A 25,685-nucleotide genomic window follows, 5' to 3' on the forward strand; every position below is an offset into this window, starting at 1 on the left:
AGAGAGGGAGCTGTCAGCGTAAGTTTGAACCTCCTGTTGGAACGCTTACAAGTTTGAAGAAAACAACACTTTTTTATATAAAAAAAAAACTTTTTGAATAATTCATTTTCTCTTGATTTTTGACGGATTTTTGCCCATCGAAAAAAGTGGTTTAAACCGTTCTGGTTGTATTCAAATGTAAATAGAGATCCATATCATATTACACTACAATTTCCAAACGTTCCACTGACATTTTTCATGTTTAGGACTACTTATGCATTTCACATGCAGTACGGGCTGTGTAAACACACCCAGGCTAGGAATGCAGTTAGGGTTGTACACGAAATGAGGGCTTTGTACAGACAAATGTGTGCAGACGCTGAGGGCTGGGCGCAATGGGTGTAACATATGGGGTAGAGAAAGCACATCAACATCTCCTCAAATGCTGTGTTTTCTCCACCACAACAGGGAAATAGAAGTTAAAAACCGACCCATTCACATATGAAACTGTACTGATGAAAACCACGCACATATTTTCAATAGTAGCAAAAGGTTTCCACAGCTATGAAGCAGCATGAAAAACATAACTCGGCACCATGTCTGACCCATTTAATAGCACTTATGCATTTAAAGAAAATGAGAAACATGAAACTTGTTTACTTGACAGAAAACTAAACATGTATGTTATGCCACTGCGTTACCAGTTCCAATGACGTCTATGTTGAGAAGACAATCACAACGATTACTGAATGAATATGACATTTAACAGTACCTTAACTTACACGAAAACGTATATATTGCAATGACATATCGTCCAACGGCATGCGCTCTCAGAATTGTGCCTGAGAACGCACATATGTGTCCCACAAGAGTCCCTGCTGACCAACTTCATCAATCATTAAAGAAGGGCAGTCTATTGGGTTCATTCCAAGATCGAGTTTGGCAGTGCTGTAAAAAAGTGGCGGCATTGAATTTACCACTTGGCGGGAGGTATTCCCTCCAGTTTACCTAAATAAAATGGCCGACATACTGCCATTGGGATTACCAAGGCAGACATTCAGCCAAACCCGAAATGGGGAATACCACCACTTATGGATGATTTACCTCCCGTTCCTAAGTGGTAACGCAGCGGTAACAGTAATTCCGCCAATGAGCCAATGAGTACATCATTGTTTGGAAATGAAAATCTTACCTTTCTTTGTCCCTATGGACAGGCCTGCTGCATGAAAACTGTGCACTGCTGCAATCCAGGGTTCCTAGCAGTGGCCCTGTGTCTGGGGGAGAGCGAGCCTCTAATGGTGGCTCCCGAGTCGAAAGGAAATAGTGTTGCATTTACTGTCCCTTGCAGTATAAAATACAATCACTGCAAAAGAAAGTCTGGTTTTCCTCTCTTCGGAGTCTTGTAGGCACTTCATTAAAAGAAACATTCAAGTGCGGCCTTGCAAACGCAAAACACTGAAAATCATTGCGTCATGAACAGCATCTCTGCTACAGTACAGGCTCATTACAAGTATGGTGGTGCGGAAAACAATTGGCGGTAACAGTATTACTGCCACTTTTCCTGCTCCCCCATACTATGAGTTTGGCCCTGGAGTGGGGGATTTACCTCCAGCACCATGCTGGAGGTAAATCATCCCACGTTCTTCTGAAAATCGGCAAAATCAGCGACATTACCAGAGCAGTAATTCCACCAAAAATGCCCGATACAGCACTAATCGACTTCTGCCGGACCAGGTGGCGGTAACGGTAATTCCGTTGGGCAGTATTCTGGTGGATTTACCGCCAGAATACTGTCCAACTCGTAATTTCTTTCCATTTCTTCACTTTTCCTAATTTCATGTTAAATGGGAATATATGTTTCCAACTATGAATCTGGGAATGTGCACCCAAAGCCCCTTACCACGCGCGGATGGTATTATATGAACTGCACAACTGAAACCATTTGTATGCATTGTATTTAAATGCCATCCGGTGGCGTCATGTGTTCAGCATTGTGTACTTTCTTCAGACCGCTCTCCTATCTACACTACGAGGCCTTTGTGCCATTTTAAGCCAGTAAAATTGCAACAGGCACAAGCTGCAAAATGTGACTCTGCATCTGAGGCTTCATTACCGCTCAGGCATAATACCAAGATACAGTCCTGGCTTTTCGCTTCGCATGCTTTCACACTACAGCTCATATATGGAGCAGATGGAACCTACACCCTACTCCAGTGCCCGACCCTCAAATCTGAGGATGTAAAACCTTATGCTATGGTGGCCTCCTCCATAATGGAGACAAGTGTATTAATGCCTGATTGGTAACACCCGAGTGGGTATATTCTTGGAATCAATGGTCTGCTAATAAAGAACCGGTATTTACCAATACCGGCACTTAACCGAAACGGCAGAGTACAAGTATGCCGTTGGGGGTAACCAGACTTACTGCCAGCCAAAAGCTGGAGGTAACTCAGGCCTCCACCGGCATAAAACAGCTGGTATTCTCGGCACTGGTAACGTCAGTGCCGAGAATACTGGCAAATCCCCCCCCCCCATGGAGTCCTATGGGACTCCATGGAATGGGGATTTACCAGTTGTTCCGCTGCCTGTAATATCCGGGTATTGCCGGGATATCAGGCGGCGGAAACGGTAGCTGCGTTTGTCACTATACGGGTGGATTTTCCGCCAGGATACCGGCAAACCTACAAGGAGGCCCATAATGTCTTGTCATGTAGCTCTATGCCTCAGTCCTGTAACATGCACATAGAAAAAAGGTCTAGGTTATTGTTAAGTGCTGTTTAAAAATGCTCTTCATGTTGTGTGACATGACTATAACAAATAAAAATAATATGCATAATGTAAACTGGTGTATTAATGCCTAATTGGTAACCTCGAGTGAGTATATATTCTGAGAATCATTGGACCTCATTACAAATACGGCGGTGCAGGTTAAATGCTGGTTACATGGCGGTAATTCTGTTACTGTCTTGTTACCGTTGTACTATAGGTTTGGTACGGTGAAGGACAAACCTCCAGCAAAATGCTGGAGTTTAAGCCACAACCTTACTACCAAAAATCGGCAGCATTAACACCAGCTGGAGGTAACATTGCTGAAATGCCCATGGAGTCCCAATGACTCCGAAAATGGGGACTTACACCGCTCTACCACCACTTTTAATCCTGCAGTAAATCTTCAGGTACAAGTGGAGGTAACGGTAATTCCGTTTAGCCATGTTTCGGCGGGTTTACTGTTGGAATACTGCCGAACTTGCAATGACACCCAAGACCTCATTACAACTCCGACGGTAGCCGTGCTGGTTAAACCAGCAGGTTGCCGCCGGAGTTATGATTTTTTCCGGAGCCTGGCTCCATGGAAACACCGGGGGATTACGACCCCAGTGTTCCTGGAAGTCAGGCGCCGGAAAAATGTAAATTCCCATTCCCATCTGCGTCCCATCGGACTCAATGGGAATGGGGATGACGGAAGCACCGTGCCGGTGCTTCCCGGAAAGTCTGTGGGCGTGTGCCGTCCCACCCCCCAGGTCAGACCTGGCAGCCGCCCGCAGACTCGGGGTGTGCCGGTCCGGTAACAATGGTGCTGGTAGGCTTACCGGCACCGTTGTTACCGGACTGGCATGCTCGTAATGAGGCCCCCAATGTCTTGTCATGTAGCTCTATGCCTCAGTCTTGTAGAATACACATCGATTAAAGCATTTGATTTATGCATTGCTGTTTAGCAATATGTGTCCTGCAGTGAGACGTGCTTAAAACTAATGAAAATAATATATTTTATTAAAAGTGACTCAGACTAGAATGTAAATATTATGGAGGCAGCACACAGTTAAGCTGGAAAATGTGATTATTGAATAGGGGGATTGGAAGAGGTTTACTGAGTAGAGAGGGAAAAGAACTAAGTAAACTATAGAAGACATTAACCTAAGGCCACATTCCACGCTATTTAATATGTTCCAAATGTAAACACTCTTTTTAACTAGACTAGATGAAGACCCAGTACCAATGTCATTTATCCTTTGGTGCATAGAAGTTTCATTAACCAGAAACTTTTTCGAATTTCAAGGCCAGTTCTATCAACAAGTAGAAGGAACGGCCATGGGAGTCACTATGGCCCCAAGTGTAGCGAACTTATATGTTGAACTTTTCGAAAAGAAATACATCTATGCCAATAATCCATTTATCCAACATCTAAAATCATGGGCCAGATACATAGATGATATTATTGTCATCTGGAACGGGACAGAAGATGAAGCCAATAGCTTTGCAATTTGGCTTAACCAACAAAATTGCCACTTACAATTTACTATGAACATCGAAAGAGAAAAAAATCAACTTTCTAGATCTTACCATCTTTCACCATCAAGGTGCGTTACTAGTTAGGCCTTATCATAAGGCTACAGACAAAAATTCCCTTTTACATTATCATAGCCATCATGTCAAACATCTAAAAGACAATTTACCATATGGCCAATTTTTAAGAATAAAAAGAAATAGTAGCACCCGAGAAGCTTACGAGGAAGAAGCACAAGCTCTCTCTAAAAAACTGAAAGATCGACTTTACCCTAAGAAACTGATAAAAAGGGCAGCTAAAAGAGCATATAACAACAATCGAGAAGCATTACTTGAGGACAAAGTTAAAAAACCACCAGACACAAGAATAGTGAGTGTGAATACATTCACCAACCTTAGCCTCTCCATAACTAATATAGTACGTAAACAATGGAAGATCTTTGCATAATCTAGTAGTGAACTACCCTGTCCACTTTTTGCATATCGCAAATCTACCACCATAGGAAACAGGGTGAGTAGCAGTAAATTCAGAAGTAAACCACCTGAAGTTGAAAACCTAACTAAAACATGGGGTCTTAGCCCAGTCATTGGCCATTATCCCTGCGGTGGCTGCTCAGTGCGTAAATACACTAACAAATCTAAAGAATCGAAATAGGTTTACCTACACCATGGAAAAAATTACAATTTTCTAATTGCAATTCAGAATTTGTTATCTACATGATAACCTGCCCATGTGGTTTAAAGTATATAGGAAAACTGTTCAAAAAATTAAAACACGCATCATAGAACACCGGAGCTGTATACGCAATAAAACCATCCAAGCCCCCATGGTAAAACACTTTATAGATAAAAACCATTCAAGTGACGACATAAAATGGACAGTACTACTAACATTAAAAGGAAATGACATAACAAAGAAGAAACATCTTCTACTAGAAAAAGAACAGAGACTTATTTTCCAAACCAAAAGTGATGAACTAGGGCTAAACAAAGCCATCGAATGGCATAAGATCTGAGCGCCAGATACTATATTTCTATAAGGGTTTAATGTGCACCCCAGTAGCTAATTATCATCTCCTGGTTGCTACATATACAAAAGAAGCTATGTAATTAGATTACATTCCTGCCTACGTTTCATTGTTACCAGGATAGATATTCACAGAATATACAGTGTAATCTAAAAAACATTTTTTTTATACAAAATACCGTCTTTAGTACCCTTCATTGTAAATGTGTCGTAGACATTTAAAACTACCGGTAGTAGTAAATCCTACCAGCACTAATAAAAACTAATAAAAACTAAAAAAGGACTAGAGAGCTTATATCTAACCCCCTACCCAAGATGGCACCTGCGATCGAGACAGTGCCAGGCAGAGGACACAAGAAAAGGAAGGACGCTAGTGCAAAGACCAACTAAAACAGGTAACTTGCCATTTCATAACCGTTTAAATCAATTGAAAATCAATATAGACCTTATCAACGCGATACGAACGAAGCACGCCGGTCGCTACGAAAACGTTTAGAGTCATTAAAAGCCCACTCACGTTCTCCTTACAGATTCAATTATGGATCTCATCTACACAGACCCTAAATTGAACCGACCGCATTCAGAAAACTAAAGGAATACGGACATACCCGCCCTAAGCCACATATGAGCCGAACATCACCTGATTACTAATACAGGTAAGCGACTTACAATTAAGAAGGGAATCCGCACTGGCTATCAATAAACTACTAATTTACAGGTAAACTTAACGCTATAATAGATCCAATTGCCGTTTTTTCTAGGCTCTTGCTCTCACTACAGATTTTGACTTATGAGAACATTCTGTTCCCACCCGCCTAGCATAAGACAAACAAATAGACGTGGCCTGAACATTCGAAGCCCCTCTATATATAGAAAGACTTTTGAAGTTCCAACATCACATGCTATGAGGTAAGCCTTGATCTACTGTCCTCTCAATGTACATTCCTACAAGACTGGAGCCAACCTGTTAGTAACCTTCACTAAAATATGCATATTAACTTTGCAGGTCGTAACATAACTCAACTTCGAGTTATCAACAGACCTAGGAGATCGAAAACCTGCTTAATTCAGGATCCCTACCTCCTCATAAGCCACTCACCTCTGACAAGACTAGGTAATTAATTATCCTAGCCCTGTCTTGTAAATTGAAATTATTACAGAACTATTTGGAATATTCCTATCCCTTTTCTTTCTGTTTTTCTGTTTCATATCAACAGTTGCAGTAGGCAGATCCAAACCCGCCATGCAATACCAGTAATAGGAACTGATATCCGATGATAAATGTATTAAATACACCTCTTACTAATGTTTGTTTTTACTGTAAGGAATGATTTAGATACAGTGACAATACTCCTGAAGAAAGTTCCCAGAATCACCAGAGAACTGAAACATGTCGAGTTCTACTTAACCATCTAGTGTAACAACTACTAGCTTGACGAAATAACTGCCTCATAATAGGGCATAAGGATCATTGCAAGTGGAAGATCTTTTTTCTGCATAGATCATTATATCCATTCAAAGCTACTAGATATTTGATATCATAATATACAAATCAATGTGTCACGACTAAACAGTCTTTCTCTCTTTTTAGACATTGTGTGAATGTTTTATTGTACGAAATGAATGGGGTTGTCCCATCATTTCTTAACTCAAAATGTATCTTTTCTATAAATTATTGAATTAAAATATGACTTTAAATATACCACTTACAGTTTCGATTTAATGAATACAACTGTAAACTGTTGATATGTGTTAACTACCTTCTTATGTTTTGAAATATTGACCCACCCTCAATAAAAGGTAGAACGACTACTTAGGTAGTTCTATTGGGCTTCCCTAAAGATGTATATTGCCAAATGTAAACACGCCAGACATTTGATTACAAGAGTCTGATCAATGCACTGTCGCTAATAGGAGCTACTGTAAAGTAGTCTAACCAGAACAGAAGTAATGGTTTGTTTTGTAGTCCTTAGAAAGAGGACACGCTTCATTTGTGTTTTTCTGTCCAGCATATACAGAACCTTTAACGCTTTTTATTCCCATGATATGTAATCAATGTTCACCAGCACTTTGGTAATTGTCTCATTTGCAAGGAGCGGTAAAATTCAGAAGTAGCCTGTTGAAAGAGCAACTTTTACTGTTTTTTTAGTTATTTGCTGCTATTTATTTCACATATTATGCTGCTATTAATTTTATCACAATGTTTAATCTGTTAATTATTGTTTCTTGTAACATGTTCAAAACTTATTTATTTGTCTGTTTTTATGGCACTCGTTTTCCAAAATAAACTTCAATGACACTGAATACAAATTATATAACATATAAAGCCAAGAAAAAAGATTTTATAAGAGAGAGAATTTCAAAATGTCAATGCTAAATGGAATAACAACCAACGCATGTCTATGTCTCTGTAACAGCTTTGGGGGTCCGGATCAGGTGTGATGATGTATTTTCTGGGTCTGGACAATGCTGTAGTGGCTGGTTTATGGGATTCAACCCAGTCTAGGTTCGTCATGAATTCCCATAAGGAATTATTGTAGGCTTGGGCAAAGGTTAACCAGTTGCTTCTTTTTTTAAACATGTTTTTAATTCATTTGTTGGGAAGATGTTGAGTCGGAGTCTCAGAAATGGAGTCACCAAAAAGTACAAGGAAATTTAAATATGTAGTTTGGGATAGTGTTGAAAGAATGTTCATAAAATAGAATTTGAGAAAACTGTTTCTATTTTTTAACCTCTTCAATTGTGGTTATCCAATTTAACTCCCAGAATGTGTTCTTCAATTTAATAGGGTTTATTGTCATAATTTCTTTGTGAGATCCAATTTGTTCCAGCAATGCCTAGCATAGAGATATCCATTAATTAAAAGTTACATTTGATTTCTGTTCAATAAGTAGTTTTAAAGCACACCACAATGAATTTTCTTGAGCATTCTCTATTTTTGAGACTAGAGCCAATGGGCCTCATTATGAGGCTGGCGCTAGCCGTGCCTGTAGTACAGGCACGGCTGCTGCCGGTAATCATTTTTTTCCGGCAACCAGAAACAGGCAATTACCGGGTCATTACGAATGATTCCCCATTCCCCATTCCCCATAGGGCTCAATGGGAATGTGGAGGGTGCTAGCTTTGGTACCGTTAATAACGGTACCGGTGCTACCATCATGTTCTGCTCGTGGGTGCTGGTATGGACACCAGGTCAGGCTTCGTGGCTGCAAGGGCACCCGCGAGCAGAACTCGTAGTATGGCGGTACGGTAGCAACGGTGCCAGTAGCGCTACCGGCACCATTGTTGCTTTACCGCCATACTTATAATGAGGCCCAATGTTTTTCAATTCACAATGGCCTCTATGGATAACAAGCCAAGCTCAAATCGGATTGCGCAATGTAGGACCTCCTTGGGCAGTCTAAGCACACGTTTCCAAAAGACCCCCTGAAACAGTGCCCAGTTCAGGTTCTCTGTACTATTTTCCTCCTGGGCTGGGCATTTTTTAAATGTATGGCTTACAGGGAAGATGATATTCCCACTCCTTTGGGAGTGCCCATGATTACTGAAGGAGGGGGGGTGTTTGGAGGGGCTAGGACAGCCTCTAAGCTTATTTAGCATTTACCTGCCCCTCACCCACTCCACCAGCAATGTATCCTCTGTCTCCTTGCCTCAATATCGCCTAGACCCACACCACACCCTCCTATGGTCGAACACAAGCTCCCTGTTTGCATTCAATGCTGCTTTGTGTTCTTTGTGAAGCAGAGAGCAGCATGGGGGAATTCTCACAGACCAGGCCAATCGCTTCCACTTGCATCTGCCCTGGCTGCCCTGCCCTAGCCCATTCTGGGCCAATGGAGGAAATCTGGCCCTGGTGCTGCACACCCGTCAGCCCCTTCTCCCATTGGCCATGCCTGTCAGCTCGTCTAAATGTGGCATTCAGGACCTGACTAGAAAAAAAGAAGTAGGCCAAGTTACAAATACTCATTAAGTTTATCTCCTTGATGCCTAAATATCACGAACCTGCAGGTGTGTTCTCAGAAATGTTTTCCTCTTGGTGAACTCGAAGTTGTTTCTCATCAGAAGGTACAGGAGCGCAGAGGCCTCGTTCCTGGTGGTGCTGAGTTTCGATGTGCAGCACTTCAGAACCTCGTAGCAGAAGGCAGCGCACATATTCACCCTTCCTTTAAAAAAGGCCGTGGGGAACTAAGACAAAACGAAAACAAAGAAATTAGCAAAACTATACAGTATATCACAAAATTAAAAAAAAATCTTCCCCAAGAAAAAACCTGACTGAAAACATTCGGGAAAATCCATCAAATAGTGTAGTCGGAGAATAATATGAGTCCCTGAATTTTTCATTTTTCCTTATTAAAGGCATACGTCCTTCCTTACCACCCTCTCTACAACACTATCACCCCCCATATCACAGCCTGCGTTTTCTGCACACCTCCTCTCTCTAATGAACCTCCTCTTCCTCAGTCTCTCACTACCATCTTGTGCCTTCTCTTTCGCATCCTCTAACCATCCCTTTTGGCAGCTTATTTCCCTCTCAGGTAACAACTCTCACAGGCTCTTTAGTACTATCTCTCTAGCATTAGAACTGGGGTTATTTTTAAGGGGATATATGTCCACAATAGTATTTATAGCAAGGCTGACTAGGCCCAGGCCAGTGGATTACCAGAGGAGCAGCATTTTAATTTCAATTTACTGGTTGTCATTTTTTAAACATGAAGCCTATTGTGTTTCTCCAAGTGTGGCTGGTCCACAACACCGTTAGCAGTAATTCCCTCCGACAGCTCAAGTCTTTGATGGCTAACCTAGTATATATGCTTGATATTTGTAAAAGCTTTATTGTTAGGATGACTTTTTTTAAAGGAAACACGTAGCAAACCCAGTGTGCTTTAGGTATTTAGTTAGTCATACAACTCTCACAGACATATATGTCAGATATAAAGCTCTTAGGTCATTCGTATCTTCCCAAAATGCTCTTTAAAATGAAAAACCTCATTAGTTTTATTGGTGCCACTTCGCATTGGGCCTCATTACGGGTCTGGCGGGTTGCCACGGGACCCGTAAAAAATTAGGGATGCCTGACTTCCTGGTGCCACCGCGCTATTACAAGTCCGGCGGCTGGGAAGTCAGGCGCCAGTAATTCTGTTAATCACCATTCCCATAGGGATAAAGGAGCACTGGCACTGTTAACCCAGGCTTCAGTTACCTTCAGCACCCCTCTGCTTAAAGGCCAGTTCTAGGGAGTGGGGACAGTTATTTCTTCATTTATTAGGTATTTGTAATGCACCTATACAGCACATGGTGTTCCAAGGTGCCACAAAACTAAAAAGGGGGTTACAGGGGGCTGGGATGAAGAATAACAGAAAACGGTCCTACTAGGCCTTGTGTCATTTGGATCATGCAAGTGCAGTAACAAGAAGGAAGTGCAGGTGAGTGTGGAGGGGGACAGGGAATGTGTTAATGCTAAGATGGGAAGAGTGGAGGGCACAAAAGTGCTGGGGGGAGAGGGGGAAGAGGGCCCCTGGACTAGGCGAGTGGTACGGGGAGGCCAGGTAGACAAGTGTCAGGGGAAAGCAGGGAGTGCAGGGAATGAAGGTCCACATGCTAGGTGCGAGGACAGGCTTGGTCAGGCTCAGTATAGGCGTAGGCCCCGCCAGGCTAGGAGGGGGAGCCCCGCAGGGCAAGTGCAGCTTTGGGACGGGTCATGGGAGAATGAAGTGCTGTAGTAGACTGGGTGTGGTGCCTGGAGCCCATTATGACTCAGAAGGAACCAGGCAGCCAGTCAAAATGTGGCAGAGGGATACATTAGCTGGTAGGGGGAGAGGGAAGGAAGAAGAGAAAAGGAGGGTCTTGAGAAGATTCTCGAACTTAAGGAGATCTGGTTCAAGCCTGAGAGGGGCAGGGAGTTCATTCCAGAGGGAAGCTCCTCCAGAAGAGAGAGATCTACCCCCACTCTCTGCTTGAAAAAGTATCTGATCTTTAGAGAGTTGGAGCTAGACGACTGAAGGGCTCTAGCTCTAGCAGGGAGGTATTTAGGGAAAGAGAGTTCGAGGTAGCAGGGTCCCAGGCCCCAGAATATCTACCCAGGTAACTAATAAGCTACCAGCTCCCCAGCTTTTGGCTTCATAACAGGATTTAGATATAAATGACATCACCATAACGGGGTTGTAATAAGCTTTACAATTACACCAGAATGGCCACAGTGTGACTTATCGTAGCTGAGAAAATGAATAACTATGATAGTCCATTTAAACTGAAGGAAATGTTCAAACATATATGCAAATTCTAACTTTCATTTCCTAATGGAGGTCTAAGTTCTCTTGAAACATCTTCCCCAGGCTCTGTGGCCTCATTGTCAGTTTAAGCCTGGAGTAAACCCTTCCGCCTTTGTTCTCTCAAGGCCAATGATCATCCTGCTGTTTATCTCACAGAACAGGCCTCCAATAAAACTCTACTGCTTGAGTGTTCTGTATAGCAACTGACTCCTTCTCAGGAAATTAAAACATACAGTCATGCCCCAAGCAACAGCCACGTATATTGGTGAAGGTGACCTTTCCTTGGGCCCATAAGGCATTTTAAATTTGATAGCTGAAAGAAAATATTGCCTTTTCAATCTGTTGTATTTTCTTTCATGTGAAGCCTTTTATTTATTTTTAATAACCTGGATCTCACCATCAATGTTGAAGGACCATCTCATGATATGTTCATTTTTGCAAGCAAAAACCTTTCTCCATATCTTTATTTCCAGCTGTGAAATGCGCATACTTTTAGACATTGCAGTTTCAGTGTTTGCAAAGGCCTACTTTTCATGTAGAATCATCCTTCAATGTTTCTGGGCTTGATCAATCACATGCAGGGCCCTTTTGAATCAGTGTCTTTCCCTTGATTTGCACACAGAATTTTTAATGTGCAGCTGAAAATGAAAGGCTGCCAGCTCACAATGTGCCTTTTCCATGCCTGGCCTACATGGCCTTTCAGTTCATGTGATCCTGGCTGTCATGAAACCCCACACAGCAGGCAATTTGTGAGAGAAACCAGATATTAGATTTGAAACCAACATTCCTCATTCCAACCTTCTCTCACTTGTGTCAAGTTGGCAGACAGCATATGTTTCTTATCACTTCCTCTAAAAGATTGTTTTCGGACATAACCGTAAATTCACTTTTGGTATGGGTCCCCCAGCACCCACACATTGATCCACATAATAGAAATTGTTACTCACTGTAGTGTCTTTTTTACTCCTAATCCATAGTCCTCTGTCTTCCATACTTATGGGGGTCTCCCTTCTGATGAAGAGACCGGAGTTCTTTTTCTGCACAGCATTAAATAGCGAATTTTCATGTTCTATGGACTAGGAATAAAGAAGTCACTAAGGTGAGAAACATTTTCTTACTCCAACATCCCCTCCCCTTTCCTCCATAATTAATAGGAAATTAAACGGCATTCAAATATCCTTAGGAGGCCGGAAAATAAAACTAGACAAACAAGTTCTGGAAGGACTGCCTGCCCGAATCTTGCATCAGACCTAGTAGCTGTATCCATGCAGTAAAGCCTGCAAAAGCAGACGGTTAAACCCAAATAGTGGCTTTTCAGATAATGCCGAGGGGATGTCTCTGAAAATCAATGGCCGTAACCATCGCTCTAACAGCATGTTCCTTGGGAATGGTTTTCTTCTGAATTTTGCAGGACTCAATGCAAGATACAATCCAGCATATGATGGCTGCTTTAGACGCTTGTGCATCTGGTTGACAACCACCAAAGGTCACAAAAAGTCTATCCAATTCCCTGAAACCCTTGGGCCGATCTAAATAAAACCTGAGGGAGCGCATCACATCTGGAGTGTGACATTTCCTTCCTCCTTTCTATTTGCAGAGAGGGAAAAAATGTAGGCAACACAATCTCCTGATTTAAGTGAAAGGAGTATACAATTTTATGCATAAAAGAAGGATGTGTTCTAAGAACCACCTTGTCTTTATGAAAAACTGTGTAAGGCAATGAAGCAGAGAGAGTCTGAATTTCACTTATTATCAGAGAAGTGACTGCCACTAAAAAGGATGTTTTCCAACACAGAAATCTAACGTCAGCCATGGACATTGCCCCAAACTGCGCATGAGAATGGGCTGCAAGCACTATGTTAAGATTCCATGGCGGATGAAGTCTAGTAATTGGAGGATGCAGATGAAGAAGACCTTCAGAATGCCTTTTTATTCCCAGATTGGAAGATGTGGGCCTAAATATGCCCCGATCGCTGAGAACTATAACCTGCATGAGAGAACTTTGACTCCAGACGAAGACAGGTAGGAAACAAACAATAAGATATTATCCAGGGAAGCCTTGTGCTGATCTGAGGATTGTTCCAGCATCTAGTAGCAAAAGTGAGTCCACTTACGTTTGTAGTGAATCCTTGTAGATGGATTCCTGGCTGCTTGAATCATAGAAAGATTTTGATCAGATAGCCCCAACTCTCCGTAAGCTACCATCTCAGGAACCAGGCTGCTAAGTTTAGTGATTGAGGGGAGGAAAGAAACACCTGCCTCTCCTGCTGGCTCAGCACGTCCTGGATCACTGGAAGATGAAGAGGGCCAAAGGCCTTTAGTTTCAGAAGTTTTGAGTACTAAATGTGGGTCAGCCTATTGGGCGTAATCAGGATTGTGGAGCAGTGGGCAGCACCACAGAATTTGGCCAGGGGTCTCGGTATGAGTGGAAGACATAAAACATCCTGCGGTACCATGTGTTCTGGTGAGCATCCCCAAGAGATCCTGAATCATGACCTATCCATGATGCAAAAAGATGACATTTGCTGTTCTGCAATGTTGTGAATAAATCCACCAGAGGAACTTCCCAACTCTGGAAAACCTCTCATCACCAACGTCTTCCGTATCCACTCACGGTTTGAGTGAGATACGCGACTGAGTTTGTCCACTATGGTAATGAGGTCACTGTGCAAGTGACCGGCTTGAAGCAATATGCAATGTGAATGGCTTTGAGGTACTGTTGGCGGCATCGTATTTTGAGCCGTGCAATGGGCACTGACAGAATTGATGCTGCCACCAGCCCCAGACGTTGTTGAAACCCCCATGCTGAGGTTTCTGGGCAAATTCAGAAAATGCAAGATTGCACGTTTGTTATCTAGAATTCTCTCAGAGGTGGGAAACAACTCTTCCCAATGTCGAGTCCCATTGGAAGCCCACAAACCTGATGTTCTGCGTTGGGATCGGGCAAGAATTCTTCTGATTGACTGAAAGACTTGTTAAACAATAGGCCGAGAAGAAACGGCTGTGCTTGTTGAAAGATCTCTCCTTTGACCAGCCAGTGTCTCATTAGGGATAAATGTGCACCCCTTGAGACGTTAACAAGGCTGCCATCTGAGCCATTAATTTCATAAAAACTCACAGAGCCGCATTCATTCCGAAGGGAAGAACCTTGTACTGGAAATGGGGGCCCGGTAAAGAGAAGTGTAGGAACTTCTTGTGCAGTGAATAGACCGGTGCATGTAGGTAGGTGTTCTTCAGATCCACTATGCACGTCCAGTGTCCCTGCTAGAGGGCATTTTGGATGTGTGCTGACGTAATCATCTTGAATTCAATAAAGAAAAGGGATTGGTTCATGAATGAAAGGTCTAATATCATCCTCAGGCCTGCTGGGTCTTTTTCAGAACGGTAAAAAGGTGAGAATACAATCTGATTCCTCTTTTGAGAGTAGGAACTTCCTCTATTGTCTTGATAAGCAAAAGGTTAGACATTTCCTGAAAGAGTACTGTTGAACCCAATGGGAGAAGAGGAGGGTGGAGAAGAAGGCAGAACTGGAGGATTTGACAGATAATAGCCCTGGGACATAACTGACAGAATCCTGCAAAATCTTCTGTCAGCCCTGATGAAAATCTGCGATCCTGCCACCTAGGGGGGAGGAATGGATCCGGATGAACCCCTTATTGCTTTTTGGGCTCTGACGAGTCAGCGCTGGACAAAGAGAATAATCCCTTGTTAGAGGTTCTCGGTTGTTTGTGCTCTGTGAGCTTGGAGATCTATCAATCTGCCAGTTCTTTCTCTTGCGGTAGCCATGAAAACCCCCAAAACTCTTGGATCTGAAATCAGATTGAGAAGACCCGTAAGTGATTTGGCAGTGAGCGTAGATGCTTTCTTTTTTGTAAAACTCTTAATCTGTGGAGGAATGGAAAAGATATTCCTTCCTTGCGGTCGACCAAGACAGCGCTGTTCACAGTTCGCCTTCGGGTGCCACCCAGCGCCTGCAGCAGCCCTGGACCTGCAATATCACCCATCCTGAGACTCGGCTGGCTAACGGCTGGCTAGATCCCTCCTCGTCATCTCCGACCGTCTCCATTCCAGGTCCCATCTGGGCTGTGGCTGTCCGCCACCATCTTGGTTCCCCTACACCCTACGATCCACCTGATCCGTGCGGTGAACCGCTTACCTCCGGGTGTCGCCGAGCGCCTGCGGTGGCCCTGGAACTGCGACATCTACCATCTTCCTGTCATCTCCGGGCTGTCTCCATCCCGGATCTTGGGGTCCCGACTGGGGACCACCACCATCTTGATTCCCCAGCACCTCCGATTACCCCACCCCAGTTGGGTGCGGACTCCTCGGCCTGCACCCGCCGGTGTCTGTCTGACTCCTCCGGCGCTCAGTGGGATTGTGGCGAGTCTGTCCTAGCGCTCTAACTCTGATCTGGACCCTGCCTGCAACAGGGTTGCGTCTGCTTGGGGGTCCTCCATCTTGGCATTGGTCGTCTCCTACCACCTTCAGCCGACATCACCCACCAGCGGCAACCTGTCTCCTCCAGCACTCTGAGGCCCTGCAGACTGAGTACACCATCTATGCTCTAACCGTTGGCCTACACCACCCACCAGCCTGACCTTCCTGAGTACACCATCTATGCTCTAACCGTTGGCCTACACCACCCACCAGCGGCAGCCTGACTCCTCCGGCGCTCTGGAGACCCACAGTGAGTTCTAACTGATGCCTGCATTCTACCCTGGTATCATCAGGTTGCGTATGCTGGAGAGTCCACACTCTTAGTTTTGTAGTCATCAACCGACTTCGGCTGACATCTACCCAGCTCCTCCGACCACCAGTGTGCGCTCCTCAACGCCTGAGCTCGACCTTGCACCAACCTCAACTCTGAGTTGTGTCCACCCAGGATGCCACCATCTCGACTCCACCCCACTGCCTGCAGTCTACATTCAATCTGGTGCGTCCTCAACCACATATCCGTCTCTGTGTACCTATTCCACCCTTGGTACCATTGGCGGTCCTCATCCGTCGGAAGCAAGCGTAACTATTCACGGTCTGTGGAGTGGACTGTCAAGACTCCCCCCCGTTATCCCCGATCCATCCTTGGTACCCACTGGCGGTCCTCATCCATCGGAAACAAACGTGACTGTTCTGGCTCTCCGTGGAGTGGACTGTCTAGACTCTCCCCACTCTAGTCCGGTCCTCCTACGGATAACTGCGGATTCCTCTTTGGCACCTCTCCGCCTTTGCTGCTGAATTCCAGCCAGTGTACCTGCACAAGATCCTAGCTGCTGCCCCTCCCCATAGACTGCAACCCTCTCCTTTGGCTCTGGTCCTTCCTCAGAACACTGTGGACTCAGCCAGCTACCTACGGCCCTCCCACGGAACACTGCGGACTCAACCCATGCTTCTTGTCTGCCCTTGTTCCTCACCTTGTGCCCACATTTCTTGGTTAATTTACTTTATTGTCTCAATTCCTCTACTGTCACCTCCCCGCTGCATCTGTAATCACCTACCCCTGCCTCCCACGATCCTATGATCCCCTCCTCTCAACTAAGTAAGTAACTGTCCAAGATTACCTTTCCTGCCTACTTTCCATAATCACACTCATCGTTCCTCTTCAACCTCTACACTGCCCCTGCTACCCCTGCCCAGCCCTCTATTTACTGTCCCATCTTGTTACTACTTCACTGGTCTCTGTCCTCTCCATAACAAGTCTCCACAGCCACGCCCCCTCCTAACTCGTCATACTTCTTAGCCCTGTTATGCAACCTACCAAACCTCCTTTTCGCCGCCCTTTCTCCCCCACCCCCTCTCACCACTCCCACCTTCTCCTTTCCCTCCTTCTCTCCTTTTCCCTCCTAATGCCCAGTCCTCTCCCTTATCCCCCTCACCACTCCTCTTGCCGCATTCCTTCCCTCTCTCTCCGCCCTAATCTTCTTTACCCTCCTACCGCCCATCACTCCAGCCACATGAACATGGCACTCTGGAACGCCAGATCCATCTGCAACAAAACCGCAGCAGTTCTTGATCTATTCTTTCGCCTCAACCTCCACTTTCTATGCCTGGATCCCTCCCCACAACACTTCTGTCCCCGCCTCCTTAACTACCTCCTCCTCCTCCTTTTCTCATACCCCCCGCACTACTGGCCGTGGCGGAGGAGTCGGCTCCTCCACCGCCCCAATTTCATCTCCTCCCCCTCCTCCCCATCTCTCCCTTCTTTCCCTTCCTTTGGATTCCTCTACAAATCTTTCTCCTCTCCCTACCCTATCTCACTCCTGATTATCTACCGTCCCCCTGGCCCTCTTTCCTCCTTCTATGATGACCTGGATCATCTCCTCTCGCTCATCTCTGCCTCCCCCTCTCCTCTGTCTGTGCTTGGTGATTTTAATCTTCATCTTCCTTCTCCCCCTCAATCCTCTCCCCTCTTCTCTATCCTTGATTCCTACCTCCTTTCCCCTCTCCCTTCCTCTCCTATGCACTCCTCTGGCTCCACCCTTGACCTCATCTTCAACTCTTCCTACTCCCCTTCCTCTGTCTCTACCCTTCCTGTCTATCTCTCTGATCATGCATTACTCTCCTTTTCCCTTTCTCCTCTCCCGCACTCCTCCCCTCCTAACTCCTCCCCTCCAATCTACTCATGGCGAGACTTCCGCAACTACGACCCCCTCGTCTTTACTGACTCTTGCTCTTCTCTCTTCCCATCTCTCCATGACTTTTCCTCATTATCGGCGAATGAGGCTCTTTCCTCCCTTTCCTCTGCTATTTCATCATCCCTTGATCAACTCTACCCCCTTACTTTCTTCCGCCCAACCCGGAAACTCTCTCAACCTTGGCTCACTCCTCAACTCCTCTCTATGAGGCGCCTACTCAGACGTCTCGAGAGACTATGGCTCAAAACTCCCTCCCTATCTAACAAAACCTCATACTTCTCTTACCACTCCATCTATGACTCTTGTTTGACCTCTGCTAAATCCTCCTACTACTCCAATCTACTCCAATCTCAAGCCACTCATCCCCGCCGTATCTTCCAAAATCTCTCTACACTCCTCTCTCCCCCTACTCCTAATTCCTCCTCCAATTCCTCTCTCTCTCCCTCTGACTTCACTAACTTCTTCTCTTCTAAGATTGTTTCCCTTCGGCAAAAAATACTCACCCCTCCCTCTGACTTCCCTTCTTCTCCTCCCTCCCGCCCCCCTTCCTGCTTGACCATCTTCTCTCCCGTCTCCCCATCTGAAGTTTCCACCCTCTTATCCAAAGCCCACCCCACATCTACCCCTACTGACCCTCTCCCTTCCCTTTTCATTCCTAAGATTTACCCTCTTCTTATCCCCTACCTCACCTCCTTCTTCAACATCTGTCTCTCTTCAGCTACCTTTCCCACTGCCTTTAAACATGCCACTATCATCCCCATTCTAAAGAAACCTTCTGCTGACCCACGTCTCACCTCCAATTTCAGACCTATCTCTCTTCTCCCATTCCTCTCCAAGCTTCTCGAACGCCTTGCCTACTCTCAACTTTCATCCTTTGTCACTAATTCCTCTCTATTACCACCCTTCCAATCAGGCTTTCGTCCCAAACACTCAACTGAAACTGCTCTCACCTCTATTCTTACCTCCCTTCTTACTGCTCGCCATGCCAAACAATCCTCTATCCTCATTCTCCTTGATATCTCTGCAGCCTTTGACACTGTTGATCACCCCCTTCTCCTTCATGCTCTCTCCTCCTTTGGCTTCAAAGGCTCCGTTCTCAACTGGTTATCCTCCTACCTCTCTTCCCGCTCCTTTACAGTCTCCTGGGGTGGCCGGTCCTCTCCCAACTATCCTCTTGAATATGGCGTACCCCAAGGCTCTGTACTAGGCCCTTTCCTCTTCTCTCTCTACACCTCCCTCATTGCTCCTGTTATCTCCACGTTTGGTATCTCCCACCACTTCTACGCCGACGACACTCAACTCTTCCTCTCTTTCTCCTCCTTCTCTACTGACCTCCACCTACAACTCTCTTCCTGCCTTACTGCCATTAAGAACTGGATGTCTTCCCGCTTTCTCTCTCTCAATACAGACAAAACAGAAGTGCTATTCTTTCCCTCTAACTCTCTTCCCCCTCCCTCTCCTCCTCCTTTCATTCACTTCCCTCCCTCCAACCTTCCTATCTCTCTTCAAGCTCGTAACTTAGGCATCCTCTTCGACTCCTCCCTCTCCTTCTCCCAGCACATCTCCCTCACTTCTCGCACCTGTCACTTCCACCTCTTCAACATTCGCAAAATCCGTCCCTCTCTCACTTTCCACGCCACTGAACTCTTAATCTCCTCACTTATCTTCTCCTGCCTTTTCTACTGCTCTTCCTTACTCTTTGGACTTCCTACTTCTCACCTTGCCCCTCTTAAATCCATCTACCACTCTGCTGTTCGCACCCTCTGTCTCCTCACCCCCCATGACTCCATCTCTACCTCTCTCTCCTACCTTGGCTGGCTTCCCTTTCACTCCCAACTTAAATTCCAATTCCTATGCCTTGTCTTCAAATCTCTCCATGGTCTTGCCCCCCTTATCTCTCCTCCCTTCTCTCCTTCTGCTCCCCTTCCCGTTCCCTTCGTTCCGCTGACCATTTCCTCCTCACTTCACCCCCACCCCCCTGTGCCATCTCCCGTTTTTGCTCCTTCCAACTCTTAGCACCCCTACATTGGAACTCCCTTCCTCTTGATATCCGTTCTTCCCCCACCTTCACCTCATTCGCACTTCCCTTAAATCTCTCCTTCTCCTTTCCCCGCCTTGAAATCCCTCCCCCTTCCACCTCCCCCCTTTCCCACTCTTATCCCCAACTTTCCCCCCTCCCTTCTCCTACCTTCCCTCTTCTTCCACTCCCCCCTCCCTGTCCCACTCCCCGTCCTCCCTATCCCACTCAGTTAATTGCTCTTCACACTGTTTTATTGCTTGATCGATTCATATTGTAATTGCTTCACTGTTATATCGTTCATGTTTCATGTATTGTTGTTCCATGTACAGCGCTTTGGCGTAAGGCGCTTTATAAATAAACAAATACAAATACAAATACAAATAATTCCCTTCAAAAGGGAGGTGCAACAGCTTATCCTGCATGTCCTTATTAAAACATGTAGACCTTGTCCAGGCTCTCCTGCGCATGTCTACGCCCGCACAGATTGCCCGGGAAGCAGAGTCTTTGTGGTGAATCGAAGGGGGGGGGGGTGTCTGAGGCCACACAGACCCACTGGGTGTGCAATCTGCTGGCTGGGCGACGCTGGATTACCTGGAAGGAGGAGTGCAGGGAACATGTCTGAACCGTCAACCACGCAGCGGCCAGGCCTGTCAGTTTAGCCTTCGTGGAGCGTCCGCCTCCTGGTGGAGGCTGTTATGCAAGATTTTGTAAAGTCCAACTGGCTTTTCTCTTTGTATTAGGAACCCGACTATTAATATAGGCCTGTACTACACAATTCTGTAGATTGGCTGAGCAGCCAGGCTTATTTTAGGAGGGATAATGTGAGCTGTAGAGTAGCACAATGAAATCAGTAAACACAAGGCACCAAGTAAACACTTAGACACTTAAAGTTATATTACATTATTTATTTATATATACACAAGGTCAATTAAGCATTCTTTAAAGAAATAGCTACTATTAGTAACATTCAATGGAAGATAGACTTCATTTAAACAAGAACTAATAATGCAGGTGAGCAATTTCTTTCTATGCTAAACATGTTCCAGCACACTGAATGACATCAATCAAGGTCAGTATTAGCACTTATTTTTGTTCACCATTACAAAATCGGGTTGAGGAGGGAAAATGGTTAGAATCAAAGTAGAACACACTTGTAACTGGTTCAATAGATAGTTTCTCCCAGAAACGTTCTTTATGCCTATCCTGAAGTGGGTGGGCGACACATGCCGGGCTATATACTAGCGCCCCGATCACAGCACTGTACATGTTTGGTTTGATCGGCAGGGGGTAGGTGCTTTTTCATACAGACTGGGGTTGCCCATGGGGATGGTGGTGCTGGTGGGTGGCTGTGGCGTTTGCTGGGTGGGGTTGTGTTTTTGTTTCTGTTTGGAGTTTGAGTCTTTACAAGGTAGTCCACCGGCCTACAATGGTAAGCCAAAGTTGCACAATCTGGATGGGTGGACAATGCACGGCATAAGGCTAGTACTGGTGTGTGGAGATGGCCCTTAGGGTAGCTACCTGGAATATCAGGGGGTGGGAATCAGTCGTCTAAGGTCAGGAGGGTTGCTCAGTATTTCCGCAGGCACCGGGTGGAGGTGGCCTTTATTCCGGAAACTCATCTTACCCCCTCCTCGGAAACACGCCGGGGCTCTCATGGAAGTGCCATAGGTACTTTTCCTCGTATTTGTCTTATGCAAGCTGGTGGCTATATTGATTACTAAAGGGATTACATTTTGTCTGGTCTAGGTGGCGAGGGATGATAAAGGGAAGGCCCTGTGTTTTGTGGCATCCTGAAAGGGGTGAAAGTAGCATTGGTTAATACATATGGGCCGAATGTGGGCAGTGCTAACTCCTTTGATTGGCTGATGGTCCAGTTGGCGGGTTGGCGGAATGTCACCATGGTGTGGGGTGGGGACCTGAACTTGGTGATGGACCCCCTGTTAGATAGATCTGGGGCTGGCCGGCGTTCTCCCTCCAAGGCGAGTCAACAGGTGCAAGAGATATGCACGACTTATAACTTGGTGGACATCTGGAGGAGGCAGCACAGGGATGAGTGTGATGATACCTTCCACTCCTGGGTTCACAGGTTTAGTTCCAGGATAGACTACCTGCTTGTGTCCCGCGATTGGGGGCTCCCTTAGAATGATTGCCAGATTCTACCTCAGACCCTGTCAGACCATTCACCAGTGGTTACCTGCCCCTTTGCACGATGCTGTGTTTTGTTAGGAATTACAAGATGAAATTATGGCTTATTTCACGCATAAAAAGGGCTCTGTCTCATCGCAGAGGCTGCTCTAGGAGTGCTTCAAGTGCGTTATTAGGGGGGTCTGTATGGACAAAGAAACAGGTTTCTCCGCCTGATCGGGGGGATCTGGAGGCTGGCGAGGTGCGGTCGAATCGGCTGGAGGGTGAATACATGTCCACAACAGACCCCAAGGTTTTGGTTGAGCTGCGGCAGGAGTTAGATGGGTTTAGGGTGAAAGCGGACCGAGAGATTACGTTTCTTGGCCGGGGCCAATTAGATCGGCTGTATGGTGAGGGACAGAAAGCCTCTGCATATAGCGTGTCAGGGACCCCCCAGGGGAGTCCTCTGTGTGCAGAGAAGGACATTGCAGCTCAGTTTTGTGCATTATACCGGCGCCTCTAGGGTCCAGGTACTCGCAGGACGCAGTGGCTTCACAGCGTTATCTGGATGCTTTGGAGTTGTGTTGGGTGGACCCCTTGCTCAGAGAGGCGCTCAATCGTGCACTCTTGGTGGTAATTAAGGACCTTCCCGGGTCCAAGTTCCCTGGTCCTGATGACCTTTTCGGGGGAGTTTTACAAGGCATATGCCCCCATCCTGGCCCCCATTTTGTTGCAGGTATATGCCGAGTTGCTTGCCTTGGGGACGAATCCCACCTCACTATGGGAGGCAGATATTATCATATTAGATAAGAAAGGGAAGCCGGCCGTAGAGTGTACATCCTACCGAACAATTTCCTTAATCAAAGTAGATAAGATTTTTGCCATGTTGTTCGCTAACCTAGTTCTCACCTTGATGCAAGGACTTGTGTTGGTGGATCAGGCAGGGTTTGTGCCCGGGAGCAATGACAAATGGCTTGCGTCGTTCATTTGGGGTCTTGGCAGCGCTGGTGCTGGAGACACAGGCGGCCACATTTCTTTTGGGGGCTGAAAGGCATATGACTCCGTTGAATGGCCTAACCTATTTGCAGTCCTCAAAAAACTTGGGCATGGTGCCTGTTTCCCTGGTGTCCCTCCTGTATGTTAACCCAACGACAAGGATCATGGTTGGGCGTTGGTGGGCAAAGAGCTTCGACATGGGGCGTGGGATGTGGCAGGGCTACCCACAGTCCCTGCTCCTTTTTGCTCTAGCGATGGAGCCATTGGCAGCCATCCTGAAGGAGAGACACATCGAGTGGGGACTACAGTTGGGACCACATAGACTGCTTATCTCTTTATACACGGATGATGGCCCTTTACATCACTGACCCAGTGCACAATCTGGTCCCAGTAATGTGGGAAGTGATCAAGTTTGGGGAATTCTCGGCCCGAGGATCAACCACAGCAAATCGCATGTTTCCCCCATTACGGATGGGACAAGGGAGTTTGAAAACAATTTTGACCTTAAGTGGGAGTATTCTGGGGTCCGATACCTGGGGTTGGAGGTGTCACGTGACCATGAGGAATTGTTTCTGGATAAATAATGCCGGACAATTGGGTTTCTCCAAGACATGGTGGCGCGGTGGCAGACTCTCCCACTCATGCTGCTAGGCCGAATTTCGATTGTGAAAATGATTGTGCTTCCTAAATTCCTTTACCTTTTTCTCAACGTCCCATTGTTCCTCTCCCCTGGGTTTTTTCTTCAGCTGTGGGGGATTATTCTTGATTTAATCTGGGCATGGGAAGCCTGCGAGGGTGGCATACGCGATACTGACGCAGCCCTGCGAGAAGGGGGGCCTGGTCCTGCTGTATCTAGAACGTTATTACTGGCGGCACAGGCACACAACTTGGCTCATTGGTATTCCACCCAATTCATCCAGCCGCATGTGCAGGTGGAGAGGGCGCTGGCCGCTCCTAATTTGTTGTGATCAGTGGTCCTTGGGGCTTTGAGAGTGGCGTCTGGATCCTTGAACATATTGAGGGTCACTTGTGCGATCTGAAGGAAGGTGGCATGCAAGATGGGAATTGACTTACCCGTCCTTCCTGTTAGGTATTTAGTGGATATGGCCATCACGGGTAAGAGGGCCTACTTGAAGTGGGTGGAAAAGCTGGGTCTTACCATCTTCAGGAAGTTTTTTGTTGGAGATGTGTTTTTTCACTGCAACAGGTGAAGGACGGGGGGGGGAGCACGGCCTTGGATATTGTTGTATACTTAAGGAGCGGAATGTCTTGAGGGCAATGTTTCCCTTGTTCCTCCGACAGTCCCCTACGTGGGAATTGCTGCATGGGGTGATTCAATTGCAGAGTGAGGGCCACTTGGTTTCACGGCTTTACAATAGCTTTATGGCGGATATTCCGTGGAGCGGGGCGCGCTGAGGCAGCAATGGGAGAGGGATCCCAGATGATGATTGGCAGTATGTGCTGCGTCAAAGCCAAAAAGTGTCCCTGAACTCCAAATTTAAGTTGGTCCACTTTAATTTTCTACATCAGGTCTATCATGGAGCCCAGTCAGGCTCCACAGGCCTTTTCCCTCTACTCCAGACTCATGTGCCAGGTGTGGTGATGGTTCGGCAGGGTTTCTTCACCTGGTTTGTGTTCAGGTATCCTGGTATTGGGTGGACGTCCGGGCTAAAGTCTCTCTGATTATTGGGGAATGACTAGATCCCGATCCCTTGGTGGCGCTCCTGGTATACACAAGAAATTTGCTGTGGGGGTTAGGTGCTTGGCCAGCCTGCTCTTGGTGGTGGCTTGCAGGTGGGTGGCTATGTCCTGTGTGAGGCCCCACCCACCGTGCAAGTGTGGTTGCAGGACGTTGCATACTGACATGACATGGAGCCAGCATTTATTCAGACTCTACCGTTGCATGCTCGACTGTCGGAGGTGTGGGCGCTGAATGTTCGGTATTTGATTACAGCGGCTCAGTAAGCAGTTGTATGGAACTGTGGACAGTTTTCTCTGTAATGTACATTGCGGATCTATGTTGTGTCATACTCAGGGTGGGTCTCTGTTTGGACTGGACTCCATGTTTATGTTGGTTCCTTTTTGCAAAATGAAAAAATAAAGCATTAAAAAAATGTTTAAAAAAAGAAATCAGAGATCTCCAGCCATAACTGCTGATTAGCCGGTGTCAATATAACATCCACATTAGTCTGCCGCAAGTGCAGCATGCTGTTGGAATATACTTTTTTTCATAACCATGAAGAATATTATCCTCTTTCGAAAGAGGGAATTGTGGTGGAGCTCCAAAAGATGTAGAAGCTTTAGTCTTAGACATAAGAGTGGCGGCCGCCACTACCGAGGATTGAGGCTAAGGATTT

At 46.0% G+C, this 25,685-nt stretch overlaps 1 protein-coding gene across 5 annotated transcripts in view; it reads right to left on the minus strand.

The window, feature by feature from the left end:
• Window positions 1-25,685, minus strand: part of DOCK11 (dedicator of cytokinesis 11) — a 1,707,663-nt gene that overhangs the window by 405,874 nt on the left and 1,276,104 nt on the right. For all 5 annotated transcript variants that reach the window (XM_069612850.1, XM_069612848.1, XM_069612847.1 and 2 more), the window contains one exon: window positions 9,293-9,475. In XM_069612850.1, coding sequence (XP_069468951.1) covers window positions 9,293-9,475 — 183 coding nt within the window. The remainder of the gene's footprint in view (window positions 1-9,292; window positions 9,476-25,685) is intronic.

Source organism: Ambystoma mexicanum, chromosome 5p (genome assembly GCF_040938575.1).
Source record: "Ambystoma mexicanum isolate Mex_15411 chromosome 5p, UKY_AmexF1_1, whole genome shotgun sequence".
Taxonomy (NCBI): Eukaryota; Metazoa; Chordata; class Amphibia; order Caudata; family Ambystomatidae; genus Ambystoma; species Ambystoma mexicanum.